At 39.3% G+C, this 27,507-nt stretch overlaps 3 protein-coding genes across 3 annotated transcripts; all 3 read left to right on the top strand.

Moving 5' to 3' along the window:
• Positions 1 to 5,512: 5,512 nt before the first annotated feature.
• LOC131014049 (1-acyl-sn-glycerol-3-phosphate acyltransferase 2-like) lies at positions 5,513 to 11,577 on the top strand. Its single transcript, XM_057941973.1, has 11 exons — positions 5,513 to 5,731; positions 6,878 to 7,000; positions 7,429 to 7,468; positions 7,595 to 7,668; positions 7,791 to 7,850; positions 8,087 to 8,164; positions 8,254 to 8,412; positions 8,673 to 8,798; positions 9,671 to 9,763; positions 10,972 to 11,058; positions 11,139 to 11,577. The coding sequence occupies exons 1-11, from the start codon at positions 5,651 to 5,653 to the stop codon at positions 11,352 to 11,354; spliced, it is 1,137 nt and encodes a 378-aa protein (XP_057797956.1). The 5' UTR covers positions 5,513 to 5,650; the 3' UTR covers positions 11,355 to 11,577.
• A 10,426-nt stretch (positions 11,578 to 22,003) lies between these two features.
• Positions 22,004 to 24,149, top strand: LOC131018639 (uncharacterized). The gene is made up of 4 exons (XM_057947354.1): positions 22,004 to 22,162; positions 22,358 to 23,180; positions 23,334 to 23,978; positions 24,139 to 24,149. Exons 1-4 carry the CDS (start codon positions 22,004 to 22,006, stop codon positions 24,147 to 24,149), a joined length of 1,638 nt encoding a protein of 545 aa, XP_057803337.1.
• Positions 24,150 to 24,161: 12 nt separating this feature from the next.
• LOC131018638 (uncharacterized) lies at positions 24,162 to 26,713 on the top strand. Its single transcript, XM_057947353.1, has 3 exons — positions 24,162 to 25,067; positions 25,455 to 25,591; positions 25,727 to 26,713. The coding sequence occupies exons 1-3, from the start codon at positions 24,245 to 24,247 to the stop codon at positions 26,711 to 26,713; spliced, it is 1,947 nt and encodes a 648-aa protein (XP_057803336.1). The 5' UTR covers positions 24,162 to 24,244.
• Positions 26,714 to 27,507: the final 794 nt, after the last annotated feature.

Genomic DNA, 27,507 nt, shown 5'->3' with positions numbered 1-27,507 from the left:
AGTCTTTTAACCGGTCCACATATATAAAATGGAAACGCAGTTTTTATCTTTATCACAAACTAAACACAATTTTTGTGTTGCTTACTACTCCACGTTCTTATGGTCCGAACAATAGTCAACTGATGAGAAAAATGAATTACATAAAAGGTGGCATAAGACGAATAATGTGGCTATATGCTATATTATGAGTATAATGTCACAAACCTTGTAGCTCCAACATCAGGGCATGGACGATGCTATTAGCATCATGCTGAATCTCAAGAAAGTGTTCGGAGAGTCGGACTGAGCTGCTCATTTAAATTTGATGAGAGTAATCTTGTTATTTTTATGAGTGAGCACCGCTCAGTGCACGAGCATGTCATGCAAATTTTTTGATGGACTTGACTTGCTCAGTAGGAGTATCGACGGTGAGGCAAAAGTCGATATTATCCTGAACTCTCTTCCCAAGTCTTTTAATTAAGAACTTCCGCCTCAACGCTGTTATGAGCAAGAAAGATAATACTCTTTTTGAGTTGTTGAATGCTCTAGTTACGGCTAAGGAAGTTGTGGGAAAGAGATGTGTAAGCACTTGTTATTACCAAAGGAGAGCCATCTTCTTCGTCGAATGACGGGAAGAAGAAGGGTCCAAGGGACAAGAAAGACAAGGAAAATAGTGGGAATAGTGGTGTGATAAGATTGAGTATTGGAGATTTTTTCTTTCAATACTCAAGGCAAGGGGTTAAGGTACTTCACTTGCTATAGTAACTGAGACATATCAGCTCATTTTCTACTCAGTTGTGAGTAGTGAATAACGAGAGAAACTGATAATGATTGTTGCACCTTGCATGGCTTTTAGCCTGACAAGAAAGCTGAGAAGTGATGAGATGATTGTCTTCGTAGGCAACGTGACTGGAGTCGCAAATGTTGCAATTGAAGACTTGTCTTTAAGTTTTAAAGACATAGTTTAGTTTTTTGAGAGTTCCTTATCATGTTTAAAAATTTTGAATAGATGGATCACATGTCATTTTTGATAGTAGTTTTTCTATCATAAGAAATGACAAAGTTGTCTATTCTGGTATTTTTTGAACATCTCTCTTCATACTATAACTTGTCTTCAAAATACCTTTATATTGCATTTACATCATCGAACAAAAGAAAGAGAAAAGTTAAGGCTAATCTCTCTTGAGGATCTTACACATATATTGATACCCTAGATTAGGTCACATCTATCTTAACAGGATCCAAAGGCTCATGTCTAAATAAGTACATTGGATTCAATCCAGGTTGTACTATTTCGAACCTGCGAATCCTGTATAGAGGAAAAGATGGAGACCAGGTCATTCATGACAATGGGGATAAAGGGCCAATAATGTGTTAGGAATGATCTTTTCTGATTCATTGTCAGTGTTTGGGATTCCAACCCAGTTTACTACACCGTGTAATCCCTATATAAGATGGTGTAGTGGAGAGAATAAATAGGTCACTCTTGGAAAAATATGTTCGATGATGAGTTATACATCTTTGCAATTAGTCCTAAAGAATCAGAAGGTGGTTATTAGCAATGACACACGATTCTTAGAAGTGGACTATGGGAATAATTACTAATCCAAGTCAGATAGTGTGCTTCAAGAAATTGAAGACATTAGACAGGTGATTCCATCACCCAAGCCAAGTGTGCAAGAGTTTTGTACCACAAGACACTGCACGAACTGTTGACACATATGTGCCACCACGGATCCATTGTAGTGGGAGGGTTGTGGGACAACCCGATCGATTTATGTTCTTGGGAGAATCTTTGGATTCAGTCCCTGGTAGTGAATATAAGACAATCGACCCAGATATCTACTTGGAATTAGTGGAAGACGAGAATGTAGATTCCTGGCACGCCTCAATGGAGCAATCCATTAAGAATATGGGTGTATACTAGAAAATCTTGCTACCAGGAGGCAGTAAAGTCTTAGGTTGTAAGTGAGTATACAAGATAATGACAGGCCCGAATGAGCAAGGTCGTAGCTTTCGAAGCTAGACTGGTGGCGAAAGGTTATGCCCAGTGTAAGGGTATAGGTTATGATGATATTTTCGCCAGTGCCATGCTCAGAACATTCGGATCATTTTACCCATAGCAGCTCACTTAAACCATCGAGGTCTGGCAAATGGATGTCATATATATTACCGGTGATGTGGTTTATCTTGCATTTTATGTAGATATTATCCTCCTAATTGGCGACAATATGGAGCTATTGTCAAGACATAAAGTAATGGTTATCCGAACAGTCTCAGATGAAAGACTAAGGAGGTACAGTATACATCTTTGTGATCAAGGTTATAAGGGATCATTAGAAAAAGATGTTGGGCTTATCTCGAGTGTCTTACATTGATACTGAGAATACTCGTTGTAGTATGAATACCGCCAAGAAAGGATTGCTACCTTTTAGATATGGCGTTCCTTTATCTATAAAGACTATGTCTTAAGATGCCTTTTAAGGTTGAGGAAATGAAGGCAGTATTCTACGTTTCCGCAGTAGATAGCTTCATGTATGGATTGCTATGTACGAGATCTTATATTTGCTATGCAGTTAGCATGGTTGTAAGATATCTGTATAGTCCTAGTTAAGGACACTGAACTGTGGTAAATTATATTTTCAAGTCCCTGACTAGAGAATAAGGATAGTTTACCAGTTAGGCAGTTTAGTTCCCTTTTGAACAAAGAATAATTACCTCGAGCTATGTGTTTTCCTTGGGAGGTAAAACTTTTTGGTTTGACCACTACCTCCAGGATCTAAGGGTGATTCCTAGTTTGCGTGAGAGCATCACCTTCGTGATACCTCAAGTGCAGTTGCAAACTCTAAGGAATCCAATAACCATAAGGGGTCAAACACATGGAGCAGTACCAAGTTATACGATTATTCGTAAATCGAGGTTTTTGTGCTCATAGAATGAATTAACATGTATTGGAGAAACTAACTAATCCTTTCACAAAAGGCTTATCACAAATGGTCATTGAAAGATGGGAATGCGATTAATGCCACCCACTTAGGAAAGTTTAAGTATAAGTGGGAGAAGTGTGATTCGTAAATAAACGCATTGTATACTAAAAGTTTGCTTTAGTATAAGTGGGAGATTTTTGGATTTGTATACTGAAAGCAAGAACGTTTTATGCTTGTATACAATGTTTCCTAAGTTCACTATTTTAATCTCCTATCTGATTGTGTTCATGATTGCATATGTATGTTCTCTATCTCTATACAAGTAGATTATATGGTGTGTTGTAGATCACAGAAGACCATATAATTGGATTAACCTTAAGACATATAATATAATCACAGCTGAGATGACTTTAGGACGAGTCATCGGTTTAGGCTGCGGTATAGATGGAAATAGTTTGTTTTGACTACTTATCTATACTGGTACGTCATAACGTATTGATAGGACCACAGTGAGATGTATTCTTCTATCTGACTTAAGTGAAGAATCAAGATCTCGGTAACTTATATAATCTTAATACTAATAAGATTTCAGATATATATGTTGATTCATTTATCACTTTGATTTACTATGAGTGAGAGTTATATAGTAACTTGAGTACTCTGTATCTTGGGTGATAGCGGTTAATATATGATATTTGATTATCTGTATTAGTATTCGTATCCGTATAGGATAATGACATCCCCTTAAGGAGCTCAATAATGTTTATTGCGCTAAACCCTGCAGGTTGATTAAGTTCAGGCGCAATAATAAGGTTTGAGTGGTACTGCTTAAGGATTATAAAGAGATTAATTAATTTAAGCTGTCAGAGCTCTAATTAATTAGTGGATGTCGGATATTTTAAATATGAGGATTTAATAAGTCTAAATACAAGCCCCGACTAAACACCGGCAATAAAGGGGTAAGTCAATATTGGTTCTCTAGTGGAATGAACTGATATTTATAAATTAATTATGGTCTGGGCTGACCATAGATAAATTAATTTATTTGAGGCCCATCTTTATTCCTTGTATCTGGTCCCTAGACTGGCCCAATGTCTCCTAGCCCAAGAAGAGAGAAAACACGCCTCCTACACCTAATCTGTGCCTCCTACGTATTTATTTTATTATAAATACAGCTGTCAGCTCTCAGGAAATACACACTGATAAAATTAGGGTTTTGAGAGCTGTGTGGGGCGCAGAAAATCGTGTGGAGCATTCTCTCTTGGGACTTTCATAGAACGTTGTCCATCCAACGGTGAAAGCTGAGCGGGATACAGTTCAGAAGATCTGAGCTGGAGTCAGATTTTCGCAGGAAATCAAGTTCTGGCAGTTTCGGGAGAACGGCCATAACTTCCTCTACAGAACTCCGATTCATACAAAACAGGCGGCCACGGAAAGCTCTCTCGAAGACAAAGAAGTCGTATTTCTGGGCAGAAGACGTTGTGAGGACGTTTGAGGCTCCAAACGAAGGCTTGAAGCTGACTGGTCTGTTCAGCTGCGAGTTTGACGAATTCTTCTGAATTCTTCAGGTATTTCTGAACTCCAACGTGCAGCACTTAAATTCATAGGAGCATGTTAGGATTAATCGTTGTATGATAAATTAATAATAATCCAAGAAACGATCATCGGGCAAACGGAGCATTAATTCAGTTTAATATTCCTTCAGTAGAACATAATAGTGTTATTTGTGCGAAAGAGTACTGCTATTACAATTTCTGTATAATTTATGCTTTACGGTATTCTTGTAAAGTCTTTATAGCGTAGAACCGTATAGTGTCATTTGTGCAACAATATAGTGTTATTTGTGCAATAGTATAATGTAATTGACATTTCTAGGGGTGTCAATATGGTTTGTGGGTATCGGGTATACCACATCCGGCCCCGATACCCGTGTGGGTAGGGTATACGACCCGTTCCATTGTGACAGCCCTAGACATTTTCGGTAGGGTACCCGATCTGCCCCGTTTTGACAGTCCTAGATATTTTCATATAGTGTTAGTATTATTTTTGAGACATAAAATTTTAATTCATTATAGTATTAGTATCAGTTACATATAATTTCATTTGTATAAACAGTACAGTGTCATTTATATAATAAAATAGTGTTAGTGTCATTTCCATATATCGTGTAATTTATATGCCTAAATAGTTTTTGCATGATGTCCATTATGAAAGTCATATCTATTTTTAATTATGTCTTGATAAACATGATTAAATTGTAATTATATTCATTTATGTGGTTGACTCGATCCTTCTTGATGTTAATCGCGTAATACTCGATCTACACCATCACTAGCTAGAAGTCGGGCCACGACAATATTATTCTAACATGATTTATTAGTCACATAGCATTATAGATGAATGAGGTTAGAGGAATATATTTTGCAATTATATAGTATTTATTATAAATAGATTTGCATTAAACCGTCATAGCTTTCAGTTAACCAATTCTCATGTTTTTTTAAAGAACAAATTAACCAATTATTTGTGTTCCTATATTCTCGCACAAACATTCATCTCTCAAACTCATTCGATCCATTCATAAGAAATTTAGGACAAACTTAGATTTACTCTTATTAGTAAACGACATTGCTCATCTCGAGAAACGATTTGAAAACTACAGGAAACTTATGATATTTTCTTCTCTAAAAATACTGAATTCTCATAAATTTAGCAAATAACCTCATTTGCATGTAGGCTCTGTAATGGCTATCGCCGCGGCAGTGATCCTCCCTTTAGGAGGTCTCCTCTTCATTTTGTCTGGCCTCATTGTTAACCTGCTTCAGGTATACGTGCCCACCCTCCTCCCCCCATTTTTGCTCTTTATTCCTAATTCATGTTGTATTGTTTCTGGATCTAGCAAGCTTTCTATGATTATTGGACAAATAACCAGAATCAATTTAGTAGAACTAATTCAAGATATGGACTTGTTCAAGGTTGAGGTTTCACATGACATTGGAATGGTGAGGAATATTTGAAGGTGACATTTAAGCATGCGATGTTTAATGTTGAGGCCTTGAGAGACTCTTAGTTGAAGATTTGATTTTCTTTGTGTCTGCACGGATACATGAAAAAATTAGAAGTTTCATTCAAGAAATCTCCGTGAGTAACGAGAGAGAAAAAAAAATATAATTATTATATTCTCAATTTAGGTGTGTTCTATGTATGGAATATGTTTGTTCAAGGATTTATACATAATTGGCTTTCCGTAAAAAAAATGATAAACAAAGAGCAAAGTTAGCCGAAATGCAGGTTAAAAAAAAGTTAGCTGATGTACTTGTAATCAAAAGTGAGGTGAAAAAAGAACATTTGAATTGGTGGGTAAGTTAAAAAGGCATCCTTTAGCTTTTGTATTCCATGGAACAAATGATTTGGCAACTTGTTCAAATTATTTTCCATAACCTTGAATTTGAACCTTGCTTTGCTTTTCTGAATATAATTGATTGTTGTAAGTTGTGTACTTGGTAGATACTGCTTTCGACTAAATGAATGATGACAAATTCATGTATTTATTAGATAAACATGTACATGTTTAGCCCGTTAACTCCTACACCTTCAAGTGAATTGCACATACCATCAGACTCAAAACCCAAGAATCTGTTAAGCTAATGAGCTCAAGCTTTATAAAATTTGCCCTTAATAGGATCCTCATAGCACATGACTTATTTTGTATATTCATTAACTTAAAATAAATATATCTCTGCACTCAATCCCTTTTGGTTTCCAGTTCAAATGTTAAATGTGTCACCGTCATGATGTAAGAGGTTATCTTTGGTCCAGACTTTGGGTCATTGAAGTTCTAAGTCCGAGCAAGTACACGTTATCATGTGCATGGTAGTAGAGTATTTAATGCATTCATGATGTTAACTTTTTTGTTTGTTTGCCTAAATGATTCTCATCAATCTAATATTGATACTTCCCATCAATTTCAGGCAATTTTTTATGTCCTTGTTCGTCCACTCTCAAGAAATGCTTACAGAAGGATCAATAAGGAAATCATGGAACTACTATCACTGGAGCTCGTCTGGCTTTTCGACTGGTGGGCAAATAATAAGGTGTCCTGGAAGTATCATATTAGATATGATACATACGTGGTTGCGTTTTTGTTTTCGTTTCTCGCCGGTGGTACATTACATTATAGCAGGGGCGTCCTTAGACAACTATTCCATATATCTCCATTATAGTAACATACTTTATTATTTACTATTTGAGTATCATGTTTACTTTTCTGCACCCAACCACCCAAAAAAGAAAGGGGAACGTAAATAATTTATTTGCTTTGTTCTAGCATGAAAGTAGCTTAATTTTTGATAAATAAGCATGATATAGTAAACAATGGAAACACTAACACAAATAAAAAAAGTGCGAGAATAATTTACAAGATATATTATACAAAATACACTAATAATGTAAGGAATTACAAGTTTTGGGTATCCCTCTTGTTGTATTGTTAAATTACAAGGGTGAGTAATTGTTGTTGCAGGTTGAGCTATTTGCTGATAAAGAAATCATTGAAATTATGGGTAAGGAATTTTTATTTGATTACCATGTGCACTCACCCAAGCCTTTTTCCCAAATATTGAGCTATTTAGTCAGAAATTTACAATATAAGATTTGGGATATTCTTCTAAAGGTTAGTTAAATTTTAGGAAAGGAGCGAGCACTTGTCATTTGTAACCACAAAAGTGATATTGATTGGCTTGTTGGATGGGTATTAGCTCAGGTTTGCTACAAATTCATACTAAACATCATTAGTCAGTTATACTTGACTTAATGAAAATATTTCTGTATATGTGCTTTATGGGGTTATTCTTATTGACTAAATGGTCATCTCACTTTTGCTAGCGTGCAGGTTGCCTTGGTAGCTGCTTAGCCATTATAAAGAAAGAGCTATTGTGCCTCCCTGTAAGTTTTCTAAATGCATCACTTTTGCCTATGGTATAGGGAATGAAACTTCAAGGTTATATCTTTCTACATCCGAAGAGCATATAATAAACCCCAAATTGGTATTCCATGTCGTAAAATAACATTTATGTCAAGAATTTTGCAATGAAAATATTATTTCGAGTTATTTCTTTGTATATTTCATTTCAGAAAATTAGCTAAATTTATAGACACTAACAATGCTATTTATTACACAGGTCATAGGATGGTCAATGTGGTTTTCTGGTTATATATTTCTCCAGAGAAGTTGGGTTAAAGATGAAAACACCCTTAAGGTCTGCAGTTCTTATACATTTTCTCATCAGTTTGGGTTGTAGAACTTCTTCAGTCCATTAATGTTATTTTTCTTGATGTCTAATTGCAGTCTGGATTTGAGGGGCTAAATGATTTTCCTTTACCTTTTTGGTTGGCTCTTTTTGTTGAAGGAACTCGTTTTACCCAGGCAAAACTCATAGCAGCCCAACAATATGCTTCTTCTGTTGGGTTGCCTGTTCCAAGGAATGTCCTTATTCCACGTACCAAGGTTAGTTATGTGGATCAAATGTTGAGAAAAATGAAAATTAGATAGTTGAGATCGTCGTGTCTCTTAGGTCATCTCACCGATGATTTAGTTTTCCTAGACAATAATCATTTTAGTAAAAATTGTTCATCTGACATACTGCAAGTTTTCTTGAAGTTAAATTAGTTTGAGGGGCCTAATGCTAGGTTATAATGTGCCCATTGTCTTTTAATTAGATAACTATAAACTTGTTGTTATTAGTAATATTTTTTTTCTATATTCAGGGTTTTGTTGCAGCTGTTACTCATTTGCGATCACATGTTCCTGCAATTTATAATATTACAATTGCTATTCCAAAAACCGAACCTTGTCCTACCCTTTTGAGAATCTTCAAGGGACGTTCTTCTACGGTATGCCATGAGTTTTTGTTAATTCTATTTAATAAAAATTCAGAAGTGTGTTAATTGTTGTGGGGAAGTGCTGAATTTTTTTGAATGCTTATCCACATCCAATCTTCAATTTTTTTCATGACATCTTTTTGATAGAACATAATACTCATAAGCTTTCAAGGAATTAAATTGATATGTAGCGGATGTACAAAAACATTTCACTAAGGTAGTGCCACAATGTGAAGATGAATAGATAAGGATACATAGATAGACCAAATGGCCAACAATCCAATGCAAATGAAGTTTTAAAAAAATATGCTAGACATACCAAAATGTTGAATTTGTAGTATGTAATTTATGTTTCCTTATGTAGACTGAATCGCATATAAATGCTTACCTATCCCTACACCTAAAAAAAATGGTATTGAATCATATACTTTTCTTGAACTGGCTATATATGTAACAACTCTCTACTCTTGAAATATATACTCTTAGGAATATGTTAGTGAGAACATAAGTAACATTTCATGCCTTCAGCCAATAGAAAAACCAATTAGTTTAGGTCGACTCACACATTGAAAATGATACTACTGAACTCAAAATGGGCAAGTCTATGCTCACCCATGGATATAGACTAAAACAATGTATCATGGAATAAATGCAAACTTCTTTCTCTTTCCTCCATTTTTAGATCTCTGGGTCCTTGCAAGAATTCAGTTTAATTTCTCGTTTTTGATAATTTCGATGCAAAATACAGGGCTCTTTATCCAAATTTATCCGTTACTAAACCTACAAGCTAACTAACATACCTAAGTTTATATATTAGGCATACATATATATAGTATTTTAGGTTCCACAAGTATGTTGCTAAACTTTCCAATCTCCTATTGTAGGTACATGTGCATATCGAGCGGCACCTAATGCAGGAATTACCTGAAACTTGTAGTGGGATTGCACAATGGTGCAAAGACGTATTTGTTGCAAAGGTAATGGTTTCTTAAACACAGGATACTGAAAAATGTTACTCGTGCAAAAGCAACATCTTGAATAGGAAGTCACTAAAGTGGTGCACTTGAATAAATGTGTAAACTAGTTCCAGTTTAGATTGAGGTACTTCATGTTGAATTAGAATCCTTTGTATAGGTGAATGATGAAATAGTGATATATTATTAGAAGAACAAGGCAAAAAGAAACCTAATACCCTTGCAAGCCGAAGACTCAAGGGTTGGGACTCATTAAAACATCTATGGTGAAAACCCATAGGGAAATCTATTAAAATTATTGTTTCCCAAAATCAACAAACACATTTTCATCACATCACTATTAATCTATAATCAATTACAACATCTTATATTTCTTCAAGTTCTCCTTCACATTCACCTTGCCATAATCATCTTTTAGCTCTTTATTTTCATAATATATTATATATTAAAATTGTCATTGTTATATACATATCTCATTGTGTTTCCCAATTCAACAGTGAAGCTTAATTACCTCTAACCAATTGTTCTTACCCTTTTCTAATTAATTCTACCTTCTTTCACTTTGGTTCCAAGCTTCATAGTAAAGATTGAGATTTTTTCACACACTACATTGATTTTTCAAGGTTTCTCCTCTAAACTCGCTAAGATGTTTGTCCTATAAAGGTTTGTGCTCGACAGATACTGAAAGTTTGTTACAATCAAATCTACATTAAAGTCAAGAACAAATTCTATAATATGATTATATGTTCAATTTACACCATGGAATGACTGGCCATACTATATTGCTCTAGATTTTGTTAGCATGATTCGAGATTAAGAAATGAGTGTGATTGGGAATATTTTAAATTCAATACCAATGTATGTCACAAATTGAGATGTCTGAGTAGAAAGCTACTATAGATGACAACTTTTAGTTCTTTCTATGTTATTCAATCAGATTATTACATCTTCAGTAGAATTTGGTCAATATAGTAATACATGTAGACACATAACCAAATAAACCTATGGATTAGTGATATTAGTTTTTTTCTTGTTTACCATGCTAGTGATGTCTACTTATTAGAGTGCATTGTTTAGCCCCTATTTTGGAGCATTTTTGTCTTTTCATGCTAGATATGTGTCCCAAAAGGCCACTTAATCCATTTATATGACATAGTTCTCCCATAAACATGGAATCACCTGAACAATAGGAGCTTTGTCCTTTTAACCAGGATGCTTTATTGGAGCGACATCTCGAGACAGACACATTTGGACCTGGAATGCCCAATGGTATTGGCAGACCAAAGAAATCTTTAATGGTAGATACAACTATACAATAAGTTGCTCCACTACATGAACTTGTGATCTCTTTTATACACGTCTTGCTCTTGATGGACAGGTTGTGATTTGCTGGTCGTGTTTCCTAGTCCTTGGTATCGTCAAATTCTTGGAACGTTTTCCATTCTCATGGGGAGAAGTTGCGTTTTGCATGTCGTTCTTGGGTTTCACTATAATCCTTATGCACATACTCATCATGTTTACTCAGTCGGAGCATTCGACTCCTCCAAAGGTGAATCAACCAGATCCGTTGAAGCAGGTGCTCCTTCAAACTTGACTACTGGTATGCATACCAGTCAGATCGTATTTAGGTTGCAACCTACCACACTCTTAAGCTAGTTGTGGTTTTCATTTATTTATATTGAATGAAGGATAAGGTCATTTTCTATTATTTTTCTTATTTTACTGTGTTTTTTACTTTTTAGTTCAACTCTGTAAAAAATTGTAACAATTATGTTATGCTTCTCGTGTGAAGAGAAACTTTGTGCCACCTTCCTTTATACGAATAAAAATCATGAGAAACATAATCAAATTAGCATGTATAAAATTGATGGACTTGGATCTTCGATTTTGGAGAAGGTGCAACAAATTGTTTTTGTGTACCCAAAAGACGCGACGCTTTATTCAGATGGGATCTTCTGTCCTAAAATTTAATGTATTTCACTATGTCCAACTTTTAACTTGTTATAATTTTTAATTATTTTAAAAAAAAGATAATTAAGAAGGGGACATGGTGGAACACACTAGGATTTATAATTAGGATTTATAATTATTATTTTTATGTATATTTGAATTAGTAATGAATTATTTGAGTTAATTAATTCGAAAACTAGGATATACATTTTTAGTGATAAATTTATAGTTTATTATACAATAATAATTTTTATTTTTATAACAAACAATTATACAATCGAGAGATTAATAGTGGGACATGGTGGAACACACTAAACTGTAGGACAAAGGATCTCATCCGTGCTTTAATGGCTTTACTTTTCTTTTTATAGCAAATAAGAATTTGTAGATATGTAACATACTTCCTTCATCTAGGCAATCTTTAGTGTTTTAAGTGTGGAAGGTAATAATGTGAAAAGTGATTAGAGTTTTATTGAATTATATTTATTTCCTTTCATTTTTCTATTTTTTTTTATAAATTAAAATAACAATATTTTAATATAAATATTTTAATTTCAATATTTTAAAATTAATATTGTTAGCTTGCGAAAATTCTGTGGAATCAAAACTGTTAGAGTTATTTTTACTCTAATAATTTAATTAATTCATTTTATGAATTAACACTGTTAGGTCCTGACGGTCTCGAATAGGTGTATGGGGGGGAATACATCTATAGGCTATTTTTCAATTAATCTACCGACCTCAATCGGAGGGATCTCAGTCAAAGATCAAAATGAAACTTTACATGCAAACAAAGACGCCTGTTTTACTGAAATCAGTTTTGACCAAACAGGGTTGACGACTGATACTGAAAGCTCTTCAGTAAAGAGTTATCAGTTAAGTTGCTGGAACTTAACTGATGCAAGTAAGGGCTTCAGTCGTGTTTGCTAAAACAGAGATGATATCACTCTTCCTGACTATCAGAGGATAGTTCAGTCAGACCGATATCATTGATAACACTCATGTTTCTATGGTTTTTAATGTTCTTATGATGTTAATTTTATAGGAAATTGAGTGTTTGATGATTGTTTTGTACTTAAATTGCTTTATATTGTGAAAAATGTTACTTGCTCGTACTTTGATGAATTTTACAGAAATATGGAGTTCGAATTTGGACTGTTGTTATTAATGAAAGTTGTAGTTCGTCTCGATACGAGTTCGTAGGTGCAAACGGTTTGCAAATCCGAGTTCGGACGAGAAAGATATGGCCGAAACAAGAAAATCGCGCGCAGCAGTAAATAGTGCCCGACGGGAATTTCCGAATTTTCGGGATTTTGCGGGATTTTCGGATTTTATCAGTATTTTCGAGCTCTATACTGTATTTATCCTCTGTGCCTATATATAGGTCCTCTTTTGACCTATCTAGGGTTCCTTTTTCAGTCCAAAACTTTATTTTCTCAGTTTCATAGCTTTAGATTATTATTGCTTTCCAGTTTTTACAGCTTGGATTGAATTTCCACAAGATTGAAGATTCAAGCCGCTACAATTGTTTTATTCAAAGTTTTATTTAATTCAGTTTTTTCAATTGCGTTCTCATTAATTATATTTTTACTTTCGTTTAATATGTCTAGCTAGTTCTTTTAATCTGAACCTAGGGTTTGTACATAGCTGATTAATTATGTGTGTATGATTTATTGATATCAATTTGCCCTCCAACTTGTGATTCATGATTCCTGGTGATTAATTTCTTGTCAATTATTTGGCCAATAATTTACATGTCTAGTTGTTCGATATGAAGACTTGAATGCGATAATTGTTCAGCCGATTCAGGAATGCATGATATAGTAGTAGCCTTGATACTTGAATGGGATAAGTGAAACTATAGGGAGCTATTCTTTGTGTACGCTTGGGAGTTAATTTATTCCTTGGAGTCTTGAATGTGAAGAGGGGTAAATTAATCTACTTTCATAGGTGTTCGTTAGAGAAGCTTGTGAATAGTTCTGTGATCTCTCATCAGGGTTGGATTAAATTGGTAATTGAATTAATAGATTAAATGCATGTAGTTGATTAGTGAAAGTATATCCCTAGGATCAGTTGTCTTTTATATTTGATATTTCTTACGTGATTTTAATTATCGTTATTTGCATTTTAATTTAAGCCAACCAATCTCTACGTTCTGTTGCATGTCTACTACTTAAGTCTGTTTAGGAGATAGCTAGAGTTATTTCGTTGTGTCAGTCCCTGAGGATACGATACTCGATTGCTTATTATTTGCTACAATTGCCTGTGTTAGTTGCAGTTTTTGTTGCCAAGAAATTAGTGATCAACTTTTTGGCGCCGTTACCGGGGATTGATTAGAAGTTGCTTTAATATTTCCGATAGGACTAGGTAACTTCAGGCGTTTACTGTTTCTTTTTATTTTTTATTTCTCATTTTTTTTCAGGCACTGCATACGATGGCAACTATTGAGCAAATTCAATTTCAAATGTTGGATATGATGCAGCAGATGTTAACAGAGATGTCTAGTATGAAGACAACTGTTAATACAAGAATGACCAATTTGGAGTTCCAAGTGGGTCATATTGAAAAAAATTTCTCAGCACTGTCCAAGCAAGTGCAGATGTTGGAGACTCAAATTGGTCAGATTGCCAACCAAGCAGCCGCGGAGCACAAGTCGAGCCAATTCCCGAGCAACACTACTGTCAATCCAATGGGCAAATGCAATGCGATTTTCGATGACACTGTGTCTCCTGAAGATGAGGAAGCGATTGAATTTTTCCTGGCAAACTGTGAGGAGACGAGCAAGGAGCATGAATCTCTGATTGAGGAACCACACAAGGCTCCTTTTCCACTTAGGGAATACTTCCAAAGGGTCCACTTCCCCATAGGCTGATGAAGAGGAAGGTACTTGAAGAGCAATGTGCTGAGAAGCCGAGCAAAAAGTGTAACGCAATTCAAGTGAGAAGTGGGCCAGAGCAGCGGGATCAGCCAGAGCAGCGGGATCGGCTAGAGCAAAGGGACGGCAAGGATGCCAAGGAAATCAAGCTGGAGATCCCCCATTGCAAGAATGAGAAAAAAATTGCCAATCCCGAGGAGGCAGAGCATAGACGCATAGTGGATGAGCTAGAGAGGCTACTTGAAGAATCAGACCGGCATGCAGAGCCTCAAGATAGCAGAGCAGCGAAGCAAAGTTCAGAACTCAACAGCCAGAGCAGAGAAATCAACCATTTCTCTGCCAATATCCGTTCCTCTACCAATGATAAAGAAAAAAAGGAAGTCGTTCACACCAAGAAGATGGGTCATGAGGATAGGAAAATCTCGCAGGCGACAGCTGTGGGCACTGAGCTGCCAATGAAGCTACTTTCGAAGAAGAAAGATCCGGGTAGCTTCACCATTGAGTGCAAGATTGGAGGAGAGCTCTTTCCCAAGACTCTTTGCGATTTAGGGGCTAGTGTCAATGTGATGCCCATCTCTGTTTTCAAGCGGTTGGGAATTGGAGATCTCAAGCCGACCTCAATGGAGATTCAGATGGCGGATAGATCAAGAGTGAAGCCGAGAGGAAAGCTTGACGACAGCTTTGTGAAGGTTGACAAGCTCGTCTTCCCTACGGATTTCTTGGTCCTCGATATTCCTGAAGATACAAATCCGCCATTGATTCTTGGTCGATCATTCTTAGCTACGGGGAGGGCTATGATAGATGTGCCGAATGGAAGAGTTATCTTTCACGCAGCCGATGCGCATGAGTCCTCTGTCTCTGTTCGTGTTAGGCGGTCTGTCACGCCCGCTGTGTTTGATGTTCATTGAGAACATGAGGTATCGTCGAGCTCTAGACGTTAAATTAAGCACTTGTTGGGAGGTAACCCAACTATTTTTCTTCTTTGTTTTGTTTTTCGTTCTTTTTGTTTCTTTTTGTTCCTTTGTTTTCTTTGATTTGTTTGAGAGTTTAGTGCAGTGTTGAGCTTGGAAGATGCGGGAACTCGCGCCTTGTCCATACTACCACCGTGGAACATGTGTTTTCTGTGAGTAGTGACACACATATCATCATCCCTCCAAACTTACATTCGAACTTATGTTCTGTAATAAGTTTGGGGGAGGGGGGTGAGATTAGATATGTGTATCACTTTTATCTTTTTGTTGGCTTTATTGTTTTATCCTGCTTGGTTGGTGGTGTGTGATTGTTCTGTTTTTGAGATGATTAATGCTCCATTAGATTTCTGGTGAGATGCCAATGATGATTTCTGTGAAAAAAAAAATTTGGAGTTTGATTTTCTTTGATGATTTAAGCATAATTGGAACTAATTTGCATAATTCTAGAGTGATTTTGACCTTGACTTTTAGACGTTGAATAAACCTGTGAGATTTTGAGCCATAACTATTTATCATACACAATTTATTCTTTATTGTGAGTTTTGTCATGCATGTGGTGATCTTCTAGAACTTGCCATGGTTTCTGTGTCGAGGTTGCTGTTGTGCCCTGGATTAGGAGATGATTTTAGGCCATCTTTTGTTAGCCACATTATTATCCCAAACACTGTCCTTGAAAAAAAAATTATCCTTTGTTATCCACTTTGAGCCTAATTAGCTTTTATTCTTTAGCCGGATGATAGGGGGTGATGAAGTATATGGGGATCTTTGTGTGGTGAATATTCATAGTGGGTTGTGAAAAAGAAGGGATGATTTTGTGTTACTATTTACTCTTATAAGCTCTAGAAAGTTGTGAAAAGAAAAGAAAAAAAAAAGAATTGTTGAGAAAAGAAAAAAAAAGTTGTTCCAGAAAAAGAAAGAAAGAAAGAAAGAAAAAGTGTGAAGTCGAGTGTATATTGAGAAATTTGTTAGAAAATCGACTTTGTTTGTTGGAAGTAAATGGAGAGCATAAAAGAGTGTTTAGTTCTGTTTTGTGATGATTAAATCCCTTGAGTTGTGTGATTATGGTGGCATAGTTGGGAGGAAGATGGAATTTATTCCATACTTGATTTGTGAAGCTATAAGGTTGGTGTTCTTAAATTATTTTAAGTCACTTAGCCTATATTTTCCTACCTTAACCAATGTCCCTACATTATAACCCGAAGAAAAAGACCTTTTTGATCTTAGTCCTGGCACATTTTTAGCGATGGAGATTGTAGACGATTGACAAGCCTATGGTAAGAGATCTGCATTGCATTGAATTCGATGAGAGCATACACGTCCTATATATTCCATCAAATTGAGAGTTGAGTGATACACATACCTTGTGAGATTCAGTTGTTTGGAATGTCAAGGTTGATTTTACTATAAGTTGTGTTTATTGGTGAATTTTGTGCTTAATTATTGAGGATTTGAGAATTCTATCATTCTTTATCTTTCGGAGGCATCGATGAGCTAGATTTCTTACCCATTCTTGTTTTTGATTGTGTTCTTGTCGCAGCCCGATTCCGACACTAGTAATAGCGGGGATCGAGTATCGATACGACTATTTTAAAGGAATAAAAGACAAGATGTATAGGTCAAACATCAAGCGGAAGCTCACATCAAAAGGTGTTTAGGAAATCATCATAAATGAATCCAAGGGTAAAATCGTCAACATCGTTATATCTTTTTGATTATCAGGAATTTCACGAACAAAAACAAAACGGGTATAGCTCATTTTTCATAATGAAGAATAATATGCAGAGTATCGCAGCAAAAGGCGAATCGATTATATGTATGAAGACATATGACCGTGAGTGTATTGCTTGATTTTCAAAGGAAATTAAGTATCTTAAACATCAAACTCTATTTAACATAACTTCATATCAAAACTCTATCGACAAAACAGACATACGATAGAGAAAGAAAACGTCAACCCGAAACATTCTCCACCAGCACCGCACCATACTCCCCCTCCGCTTATCCTGCACGTTTAGAAATACATGCAGGGCATGAGTACATAAATACTCAGTGGACATATCGCCGAAAAACAAAGCTGCTCATAGAGCTATAAATTGAACTTGCCACAATTCAGCAATACACAGGAATTATATCTTAAAAGAACCTGTGCAAGCAGTTTTAACCCTAAACATCATAATTAAGTGTCTGCAGACAAGTACTCGACATGTATGTACCGCATCTACAACTCATCATTCTAATTAAGGTACTGAGAAGTAGGCCTCCCTCTCAAGTACCGTGACCGGCCGACCCGAAGACGGTTCACAGTCACCTCTGTGCACAAAATCCCGCTTGTGGCAGGACCGAATTCGTCTCATCTCATCAGTAGAGGGTAAACATACAAGCTCAACATCAAAAATTGGCAAGTCAAACAGTTCTCAAACATCATTTATCTCAAAAACATTTGTTAATCTCATAACATCATCAAATCATTTTAGAAAGCTCATATGATAAACATATACTCAAAATATTGCCCACCTGAAGACCTTACTCAAAATCTCCCGTCAAAGTGGAGTTACTTACTTCCTTGCTCTTCTCGTGTCTTCAGGGATCATCATCATCATCGAAAGTTCATGTCATAAAATGAATCTCGATTAGAACTCATTGACTAATTCTCAGGCCTTATCTCATACTCTATCTCATATTCTATCTCTTTACTCTACTCTATATAAACTCTCCACTCATCTCACATCCTTAAGTTCAAGGATAGGTTTCAAGAAAATCATGGCTCTAAGTCTCGATTTATTTCTCATATAAGGTTCGTCTAATCTCATTCAAACACATAGGTAACACAATCACATAAGGCACATAAGAAATCACAAACAAACATCATCAAAACATGCTCTGTTTTTACATTGACTCAACTTCAAAATTTAAACTGTTCTGACTCCGACATCTCCTGGACTCGAGACTCATACCGAAAGAAAGATTTTCGAGTCTAGTTTCATTTTTAAAAAAAAAGTAGAGTCGAAAACTCCAAGTGGTTTGAGAGATATGACGTTTTTACCATTATCTACCATTTCTGGCAGTTTTGTGCAACCGAAGGTTACAATTTTTCAAAAATAGTAAACGTTGTCAAACTGGGCTCATCTTCGGTGAATATCTAGCTAACACAATAAGGTTGATACCATAAAAAGTTGGAAAGCTAGATCACATAGGAAGCTACTGAAACGAAAGACTCTTTCCCCTGTTTTCTGAAATTCTCGGTAATAATGTGCAGTTTAAGTTTTGCATTTTAAAGAAATATCAAACGAAGTTGAAAAGACTTGAAATTTTACCAGGGTACTCAATACTCATGTATGGACTTGCTATAAAATGTTCAAAGCTATTTGACATCGACAAACCGTCGATCACAGTAGGTCAGTAAGGCCTACGAAAATTTCTCCAAAATGTACTTAAAACTCATATATCTCAAAAACATCTCTATTTTGAATACAACAACATAATTCTCAACAACAAACTCATACCAAAACTCATTTCATCACTTCTAATCATCAATCTAAACCATCACTTAACATCATAGCATGCTCAAGAACTCATATTCGTTATCACCCATTTCTAATAATCATTTTATTCCATCAACTATCATAACTACAATCTCTAAGGCTCATTTATATACTCGAATCCTCACTCTCTTCATGATCTTCAACTTGAATTAGGAGTTGTTTTAATACTCTAATCATCTATATACATGCTCATAAAGCTTAGATATAAGTAGATTCATGTGTTTAGAGACTCACTCTTATGATCTGTATAACGAACAGTATAACTCCACTTTCTTGATTCCTAGCTCAAACCTTCGTCCAGCTTTTGTTTTATGGATATACGAGTGTTTTCAGCTTGGTTTAATCGGTGGTTATGGGATAAAAAGTAGCTTACAAAGTTTTTTTTTTTTTTTTACTAGCTCATCAATGGCGTTGGATAATGACAGTCGAGAGAAAAGAGAGAAAAGAGAGAAAAGAGAGAGGAGAGAGAGGAAATGGACGTCTGTTATGGGGATGAAAGAGAAAGGTGTTATTTATATAACCCCATTTACTTAGCCATCAAGTATTGGATAATTAACACATGCTTAATTATCCACTTGCATAAAATATCTTATCCGTTAACAATGTTTATCCACTTGTGTTTACCTCGTTTTTGGGCGGTACTTGCTAGTGTTCTACCGTGTTTTCGAGCATGTTTTATTCCTCTTTGCCTTATTTTTCACGTGCTCGATGACCTTTTCGGTATACTGTTGTCCTGTGCAGGATTCGAGAGTTGTCAAGTTTTTCAGCATTGATTGAAGCAAAATTCGAAGACAACCCACGGCCGCCGCCGCGCCACGGCGGCCGCCGTCTAGACGGCGCCGCAGCCCCACGGCGCGAGCCGTGCATGTTTTTGGAGATTCTGCGAAAGGCCATCACGGCGGCGCCGTCCCACGGCGGCCGCCGTCTCACGGCCGCCGCCGTGCCTGTTCAAATCCGGCAGTTACGGATTTTCGTATAAAAACCCATTTTTAGGGTTTTATTTACTACTTCCGATCAGCAGAGCCTCTAGGGCGATTTTCCATTATTCTCCATTATTTTTAGAGTTCCTAAACTTTGATTTTCGCTTTCGGATTCATCGGATTGTTTGTGATTCAAACTATCACTTCATCGGATCGCTTTTCATTGGATTGCTACGTTGTGTAAGAACTCCTCTATTTTCCTTAGTTAATTGAATCGTTGGTTTTATTTGAATTCTTAGTTAATGCCTTGATGATTGTGATGATGGTGAATGTGATGTTTTGCGATTGATGACGTTTGATCTCGTTTAAATTGTTAGAATCGTTGGTTTATAATTGTTGCTTTCAAATTATCTTATTGGTGGATGTTTAATAATCTTTTTAATGGTCTTGAAGCTTTCTTAAGTTGGAATCGGATGCCTGATTTAGTTTCTTGCCTAGATAGTAATTAATCGTCGATGCTTATGAGTTTATGATTGTTTGGTTCAGAGTTCAAGATTGAAACCCTAGTTGATTCCGTTAATGTTTAAATGCCGTGTTCTTAGTTCTTATATGTGTTCGTACATGTCTCTGCATTAGTTAATGTTTATTGCTTCATTTCAATTACGTACCGGTGTTAGAGCGTTAGTCAGTGCCAGCCCCAATTACCGATTAGAGTGTTTAGGTTTTATTTCTGTTTCTTGTGAGCAATACGATTAGAGCCCTGCTAAGTCTTCCTTGTGAGACGACTTGAGTCACCTTACCGCCCTAGGACGACCTCGTATAAATTCGAGTCCATCCGCTAGGTGTTTTTGGATGAGTCAAATTTTGGCGCCGTTGCCGGGGAAGGCTTTAGGCATTTGATTGTGTTGCATTGTTTTCCGTGTTTATTTTTGTTTATTTCTTTTGACTTGGTTATTTTCTCCCTCCGGTGCGTTTGATTTGGTTTGCTAGTGTTGTGTATGCAAGGTCGCCGCAGCTTGAAAAGAAAGCTTGCACCTTACTACGACAACATTCATCGACCTAGGGAGGTCCTTTTAAGCCTGGAGGAGGAGTCCGAGTCCAGTTCGAGAATTCTTGTGGAATCTCAGTCTCGAGAGGGAGACCGTGAAGAGAGAATCACTGCCAACCCCATTCTGGAAGCCATTGAGGATACACCTTCTGTGCACTCTGACGAAGAAGAAGAAGCTCGGCCCAACCCTGACCAAGAAACCATGGCGGAGCAGAACGTCCAGTACATGGGAGATTTTTCCAGGCCAGTTATTGGGGCCACTAGCACGTCAGCGATAGTGCTTCCCACGGCGGTCCGGAATTATAATCTGAAGCCCAACGATTCAAACCTGCTGCCGCTCTTTTATGGGATGCCGAGTGAGGACGCCTTACAGTTCATCCGTGACTTCTGCACTCAAGTGCAGACCTTCCCACTACTGGAGCTGACCGAGGATCAGTTGAGACTCAAGTGCTTACCTTATGCACTCAAGGACCGGGCTAGAACGTGGTTACTGTCCTTGCCGCCAAACTCCATCACCACATGGGCGGAGGCGAGTGAGAAGTTCATGCTCAAATACTACCCTAATCACAAGACGCAGGAGATTAGGACTCAGATAATGAACTTCATGCAAGGAGCTGACGAGCCCCTTCACGAGGCTTGGGAGAGATTTCAAGAGCTTCTCCGCCAGTGCCCGCAGCACCAGTTGGCTCCCGTCATGTTGATGCAGTTCTTCTATGACGGATTGATTCAGACGGCACAGTTTATGGTGGATAGTACCGCTGGGGGCAACATTGCCCGAAAGACAGCTGATCAGCTCAAGGAGATCTTCAACACTCTTGCCGCGAGTTCTCAACAAAAATCAGTCAGAGGAAGGAGGATCGAAGCCAATGCTGTAGCCCCAAACAATGAGCTGCAGAAGCAAGTAGCGGACCTGATGAGGCAAGTTCAGCATCTAAGAATGAATCAGGTGGAGCCTCAAACCGTTCAAGCACCGCCAGCTCAAGCACCGCCAGCTCAGGCACCGCCAGCAGAAGGATGTGGCATATGTGGCGATTTTAGCCACGGAACCAACGAGTGCCACCGAATGGGGGAGTTCACACCTGAAGGGGAGGCAGAGGTCTACGCTGCCCAAGGATACCAGGGGAGACCTCAATTTGTGCAGAGGCCCATGTTTAATCAAGGGCAACAGAATTACAACTCGGGGTGGAGAACTCAGCAGAATTCTGGATGGAGGAACCAAGCGCCTGGCCAAGGGTCGGGATCAAATCAAGGAAATCAATTCCGCCGTCCTCCTCAGCAATTTGGGTATCAGAACCAGCAGCAGTTCTACCCACCTCAACAGCAGTTCCCCTTTCCTCAGCAGCAGAACTACCCTCAAGCTTACCAGCAACAGCCCCCGCAGTATCAGCAGTACCAACAACTCCCTATGCAGCAGGGGAATTTTCAGCAGCAGCAGCAGCAATTTCAGACTGCTCCTCAGCAGTTTCAGAAGCAAGCCCAACCACAGAAGCCGACTCTCGAGGACACCATGCAATCTTTTATGGAGATGACCAAGCAGAGCATGGAGTCCCAGTCGGCTACAATCAAGCGTCTCGAGACAACCGTTGGGCAGCTCTCCGGGACATTGAACCAGATGCAGCAGCAACAACAACCAGGGAAGCTCCATGGACAAGGATTGCAGCCCCACCAAGCCCAAGCAGTTACTGTTTTACGCAATGGAAAGGTGGTGAATAACAAAGTGGAAGCCCCTGTGGAAGAACCACCCAAAGAAGCTCGCATGGAAGAGCAAGTAAAGGAGCCGTTGCAGCCAAGAGAGGAGGAAAAGGAGAAGGAGAAGGAGCCCGAGGTGAAGCTCCACAAGGCTGCCAAGCCATACAAGCCACCGGTTCCCTACCCAAACCGGTTGAAGAATGAAAAGCTGGACCAACAGTTCACCGATTTCTACAACATGTTGGCAAAGGTGAACGTGAACCTGCCACTCCTGGACGTGATCAGAAATGTCCCGGCTTACGTGAAGTTCTTCAAGGAGTTGGCGTCCAAAAAGCGGAAGTTTGTGGACAACGAGAAGATTCTTGTGTCCGAGGTTGCCAATTCCATCATGCAGCAGCCCTTGCCACCCAAGCAACGAGATCCAGGTAGTTTTGTTATCAATATTGCTTTGGGGAACGGTAAGGAGGCCTCGGGTATGCTTGATTTGGGGGCTGGGATTAATTTGATGCCGTACTCTATTTTTAAGCAATTAGAGTTAGGCGATTTAAAACCCACTAGAATGTGCTTACAATTGGCAGATAGATCAGTTAGGTATCCTCGCGGGGTTATTGAGGATATCCTAGTTAAAGTGGGTGGTTTGATTGTGCCCGTCGATTTTGTTGTGCTTGAGATAGGAGAAGTCCATGAGAATGGCAAGGAACACACTTTACTGCTAGGAAGACCATTCATGGCCACCACTAACACGTTGATTGATGTGAAAAATGGAACAATAAAAATGACCGTGTTAGGAGAGTCTGTGTCTTTTTCTGTGCATCATAGTCGCGCTTTGCCATCATCTTCTTTCACTAATGACTGCTCCTATATAGATGCTATTGATGGCCTTGCCGAGATGGTTTTTGCGCAGGAACAAGAGATAATGGAGATCTTTGCAGGATCGGCGGACATGGAGGAGTTTGCTCGGGAAGCCGAGGAAAGAGAGAGAGAACGAAGAGACAAACTCCCCATTGATGAGCCTGTGGTGCTTGAAGATGCCACGAAGTGCAAAAAGCCCAAGTTGGAACTCAAGGATCTCCCTAAACACCTCAAATATGTGTACTTGGAAGAAGGAGAGGAGAAGCCCGTGATCATATCCGCCGAGCTCACGCATGAGCAAGAAATGGCATTGATGGGAGTGCTAAGGAGCAACAAGTTGGCATTTGGTTGGGGCCTTGCCGACATTAGTGGTATTAGCCCCGCCACATGCATGCATCGGATTCACCTCGAGGATGGAGCGACACCTAAGAGAGATGGTCAACGAAGACTCAACCCCGTCCTCATGGAGGTAGTACGCAAGGAGGTACTCAAACTATTGGCGGAAGGGATCATTTACCCTATCGCCGATAGTGAGTGGGTAAGCCCGGTGCATGTGGTGCCCAAGAAGGGGGGAATCACGGTTGTCCTGAATGACAACAAGGAGCTGGTGCCGACCCGCCCGGTCACGGGTTGGCGTATGTGTATTGACTACAGGAAGCTAAACGCCGTGACAAAGAAGGATCATTTCCCTCTTCCTTTCATTGATCAAATGTTGGATCGTTTAGCTGGTCATGATTTTTACTGTTTTCTTGATGGTTTGTCAGGTTATTACCAAATAGCAATCGCGCCGGAGGACCAGGACAAGACGGCGTTCACAACCCCTTTTGGTACCTTTGCGTGGAAGAGGATGCCTTTTGGGCTGTGCAATGCACCGGGGACCTTCCAACGGTGCATGATGTCGATCTTCGCGGAAATGATAGGTGATTTTGTTGAAATTTTCATGGATGACTTTTCCGTGTTTGGAAATTCGTATAGTGATTGCTTGGGTAAAATTAATTTGGTTTTGAAAAGGTGTATAGAGAGTGGGTTAACTCTTAGTTGGGAGAAGAGTCACTTCATGGTGACTAGTGGCATCGTTCTTGGCCACGTGGTGTCAAAAGATGGTATAGAGGTTGATAGGGCTAAGGTGGAGGTGATTGAAAAATTACCCCCACCAATTGATGTAAAAGGCATTAGGAGTTTTCTAGGTCATGCCGGGTTTTACCGGCGTTTCATTAAGGATTTCTCTAAGATTGCCCAACCTTTATGTCGTCTGCTTGCTCAAGATGTGGATTTTGATTTTAATGAAACTTGTATGCATGCTTTTGAATTGCTGAAGCTCAAGTTAAGCACTGCACCTGTTGTTGTTGCACCTGATTGGTCTTTGCCTTTTGAGATTATGTGCGATGCTTCAAACTCTGCTGTGGGGGCCGTTCTTGGTCAACGTGTTGACAAAATGTTGCGTGTGATTTACTATGCTAGCTTGACTTTGAATAATGCACAAGTGAATTACACTACCACAGAAAAAGAGTTGCTTGCTGTGGTTTTTGCTTTAGACAAGTTTCGTGCTTATATTATTGGGTCTAAAGTAATTGTCCATAGTGATCATGCGGCATTAAGGTATCTATTGACTAAGTCCCAAGCTAAGCTACGCCTTATCCGTTGGATTTTATTATTGCAAGAGTTTGATCTTGAGATTAAGGATAGGAAGGGGAGTGAAAACTCCGTTGCCGATCACTTATCTAGACTTGAGCATAATGTGGTTGAATCGAGCCATGATGCCATACATGAGTCTTTCCCGTTTGAGCATACTTATGAAATTGCCTCTGTGCCTTGGTTTGCTGATATTGTCAATTACCTTGCTTGTGGGGAATTAAGACCCGATCTAACATCCCAAGAGAGGAAAAGGTTTTTGGCTACTTGCAGGCAATACTATTGGGAAGATCCCTACCTTTTCAAGTTGGGGAAGGATGAGGTGATCCGGAGATGCATCCCGGATGTGGAGCAACAACAAGTGTTGAGGCTTTGCCATGAAGCCCATTGTGGTGGGCATTTTGGTGGACAAAAGACGGCTCATAAGGTCCTCCAATCCGGTTTGTTTTGGCCAACTCTTTTCAAAGATGCTCATTCTTTTTATCTTGCTTGTGATCGGTGCCAAAGAGTTGGGACAATTGGGCGCAGGAATGAAATGCCCCTCACGAGCATTCTTGTTGTGGAGATTTTTGATGTGTGGGGCATAGATTTCATGGGCCCCTTCCCTATGTCTTACGGTTATGAATATATCTTGCTTGCCGTCGATTACGTGTCCAAGTGGGTTGAGGCCATCCCTACAAGGACATGTGATGCTAATGTCGTCTTGAAGTTTGTGCAGGAGAACATTTTATGTAGGTTTGGATTTCCCAAGGCCATAATCAGTGATGGAGGCAAACACTTCTGCAACAAGCTTTTTGAGAAGCTTATGAGGAAAAACGGCATCACTCACAAGGTGGCCACACCTTATCATCCTCAGACCTCGGGCCAAGCCGAAACAAGTAATCGGCAAATCAAGGGCATACTGGAAAAGACTGTCCAACCCTCGCGTAAGGATTGGTCTCTTAAGCTCAATGATGCCTTGTGGGCGTATCGCACCGCCTTCAAAGGAGTCCTGGGAATGAGCCCCTACCGCCTTGTCTACGGTAAAGCATGCCACTTACCGGTGGAGGTTGAGCACCGAGCTTATTGGGCAATCAAGGCCACCAATTGCGACATTACTACCGCGGGGAAGCAAAGAGCCTTGCAAATGGAAGAACTTGATGAATTGCGCAACGAGGCGTACGAGAATGCAAGGATCTACAAAGACAAAGTCAAGAGGTTGCACAATAGCCGTATTGTCCCCAAGAATCTCCAACCTGGAATGAAGGTGCTTTTGTTCAACTCAAGGTTGAAACTCTTCCCGGGCAAGCTCAAGTCTCGTTGGAGTGGCCCTTTCATTCTTAAGGAGACTCTCCCTCATGGCGTTGTAGTCTTAAGCAAGGAGAACAACGACGAGACGTTTACCGTCAATGGGCATAGGGTGAAGCCCTACTTGGAGCATGACGTGGTTGCCGCTGTAGTGGAGTCCCAAGCACTCCACGATCCAACGTTTTGACAAGCTCCTTACCGTCGAGCTCTCGACCTTAACTAGAGCGCTTCGTGGGAGGCAACCCACGTTTCTTCTCTTCTCTTTTCCTTTTATGTTTTGTGTAGTGTGTGTTCTTGAGGTTTTGTATCTTGTTGTTACTGGTTTTAGGTGGGTTTTCATTGGTTTTTATTGTGGTATTGCAGGAAATAGGCTTACCGGACTATCCCCGAGCTGAAGGATGTGATTTTTGGCAGCCGGATAGCAAAAACAAGCAAAAGGCCGAAGGGGAGGGACGGCGGCGCCGTCTCACGGCGGCCGCCGTCCACGGCGCCGCCGCATCACAGCGGGCGCCGCCGCTTTTACATCCTGTTGAACCTTCACGATTACACAAAACGCCGAAGGAGGGGGACGGCGGCGCCGTGTCACGGCGGCCGCCGTCCACAGCGCCGCCGCTACACGGCGGGCGCCGCCACTTTTAAACCAGCCTTACCCCAAAAATCACGAAGGGGGGTCACGGCGGCGCCGTATCACAGCGGCCGCCGTCCCACACCCCAAGCCCAGCCCAGCCCGCCCTTCCTAGCCCGGCCCGCCCTTCCCCTTAAAAACAATCTAAACCCTAACTCCTTTTCCCCCCATCAGCCCCCCCCTTTCCGCCTCCCTCACCATTCTCCATAACCACCGCCCCACTACCAAGAGCCGCCCACCGCCAACCGCAACCACCACCTGAACAACACCACCACCCACCGCCAACCGCAACCACCACCTGAACAACACCACCACCCGCTGCCACCCACCACCACTAAACAGCCACCGCCACCACT

Source organism: Salvia miltiorrhiza, chromosome 3 (assembly GCF_028751815.1).
Source record: "Salvia miltiorrhiza cultivar Shanhuang (shh) chromosome 3, IMPLAD_Smil_shh, whole genome shotgun sequence".
Lineage (NCBI taxonomy): Eukaryota > Viridiplantae > Streptophyta > Magnoliopsida > Lamiales > Lamiaceae > Salvia > Salvia miltiorrhiza.
This window is presented reverse-complemented; position numbering and strand designations above follow the sequence as displayed.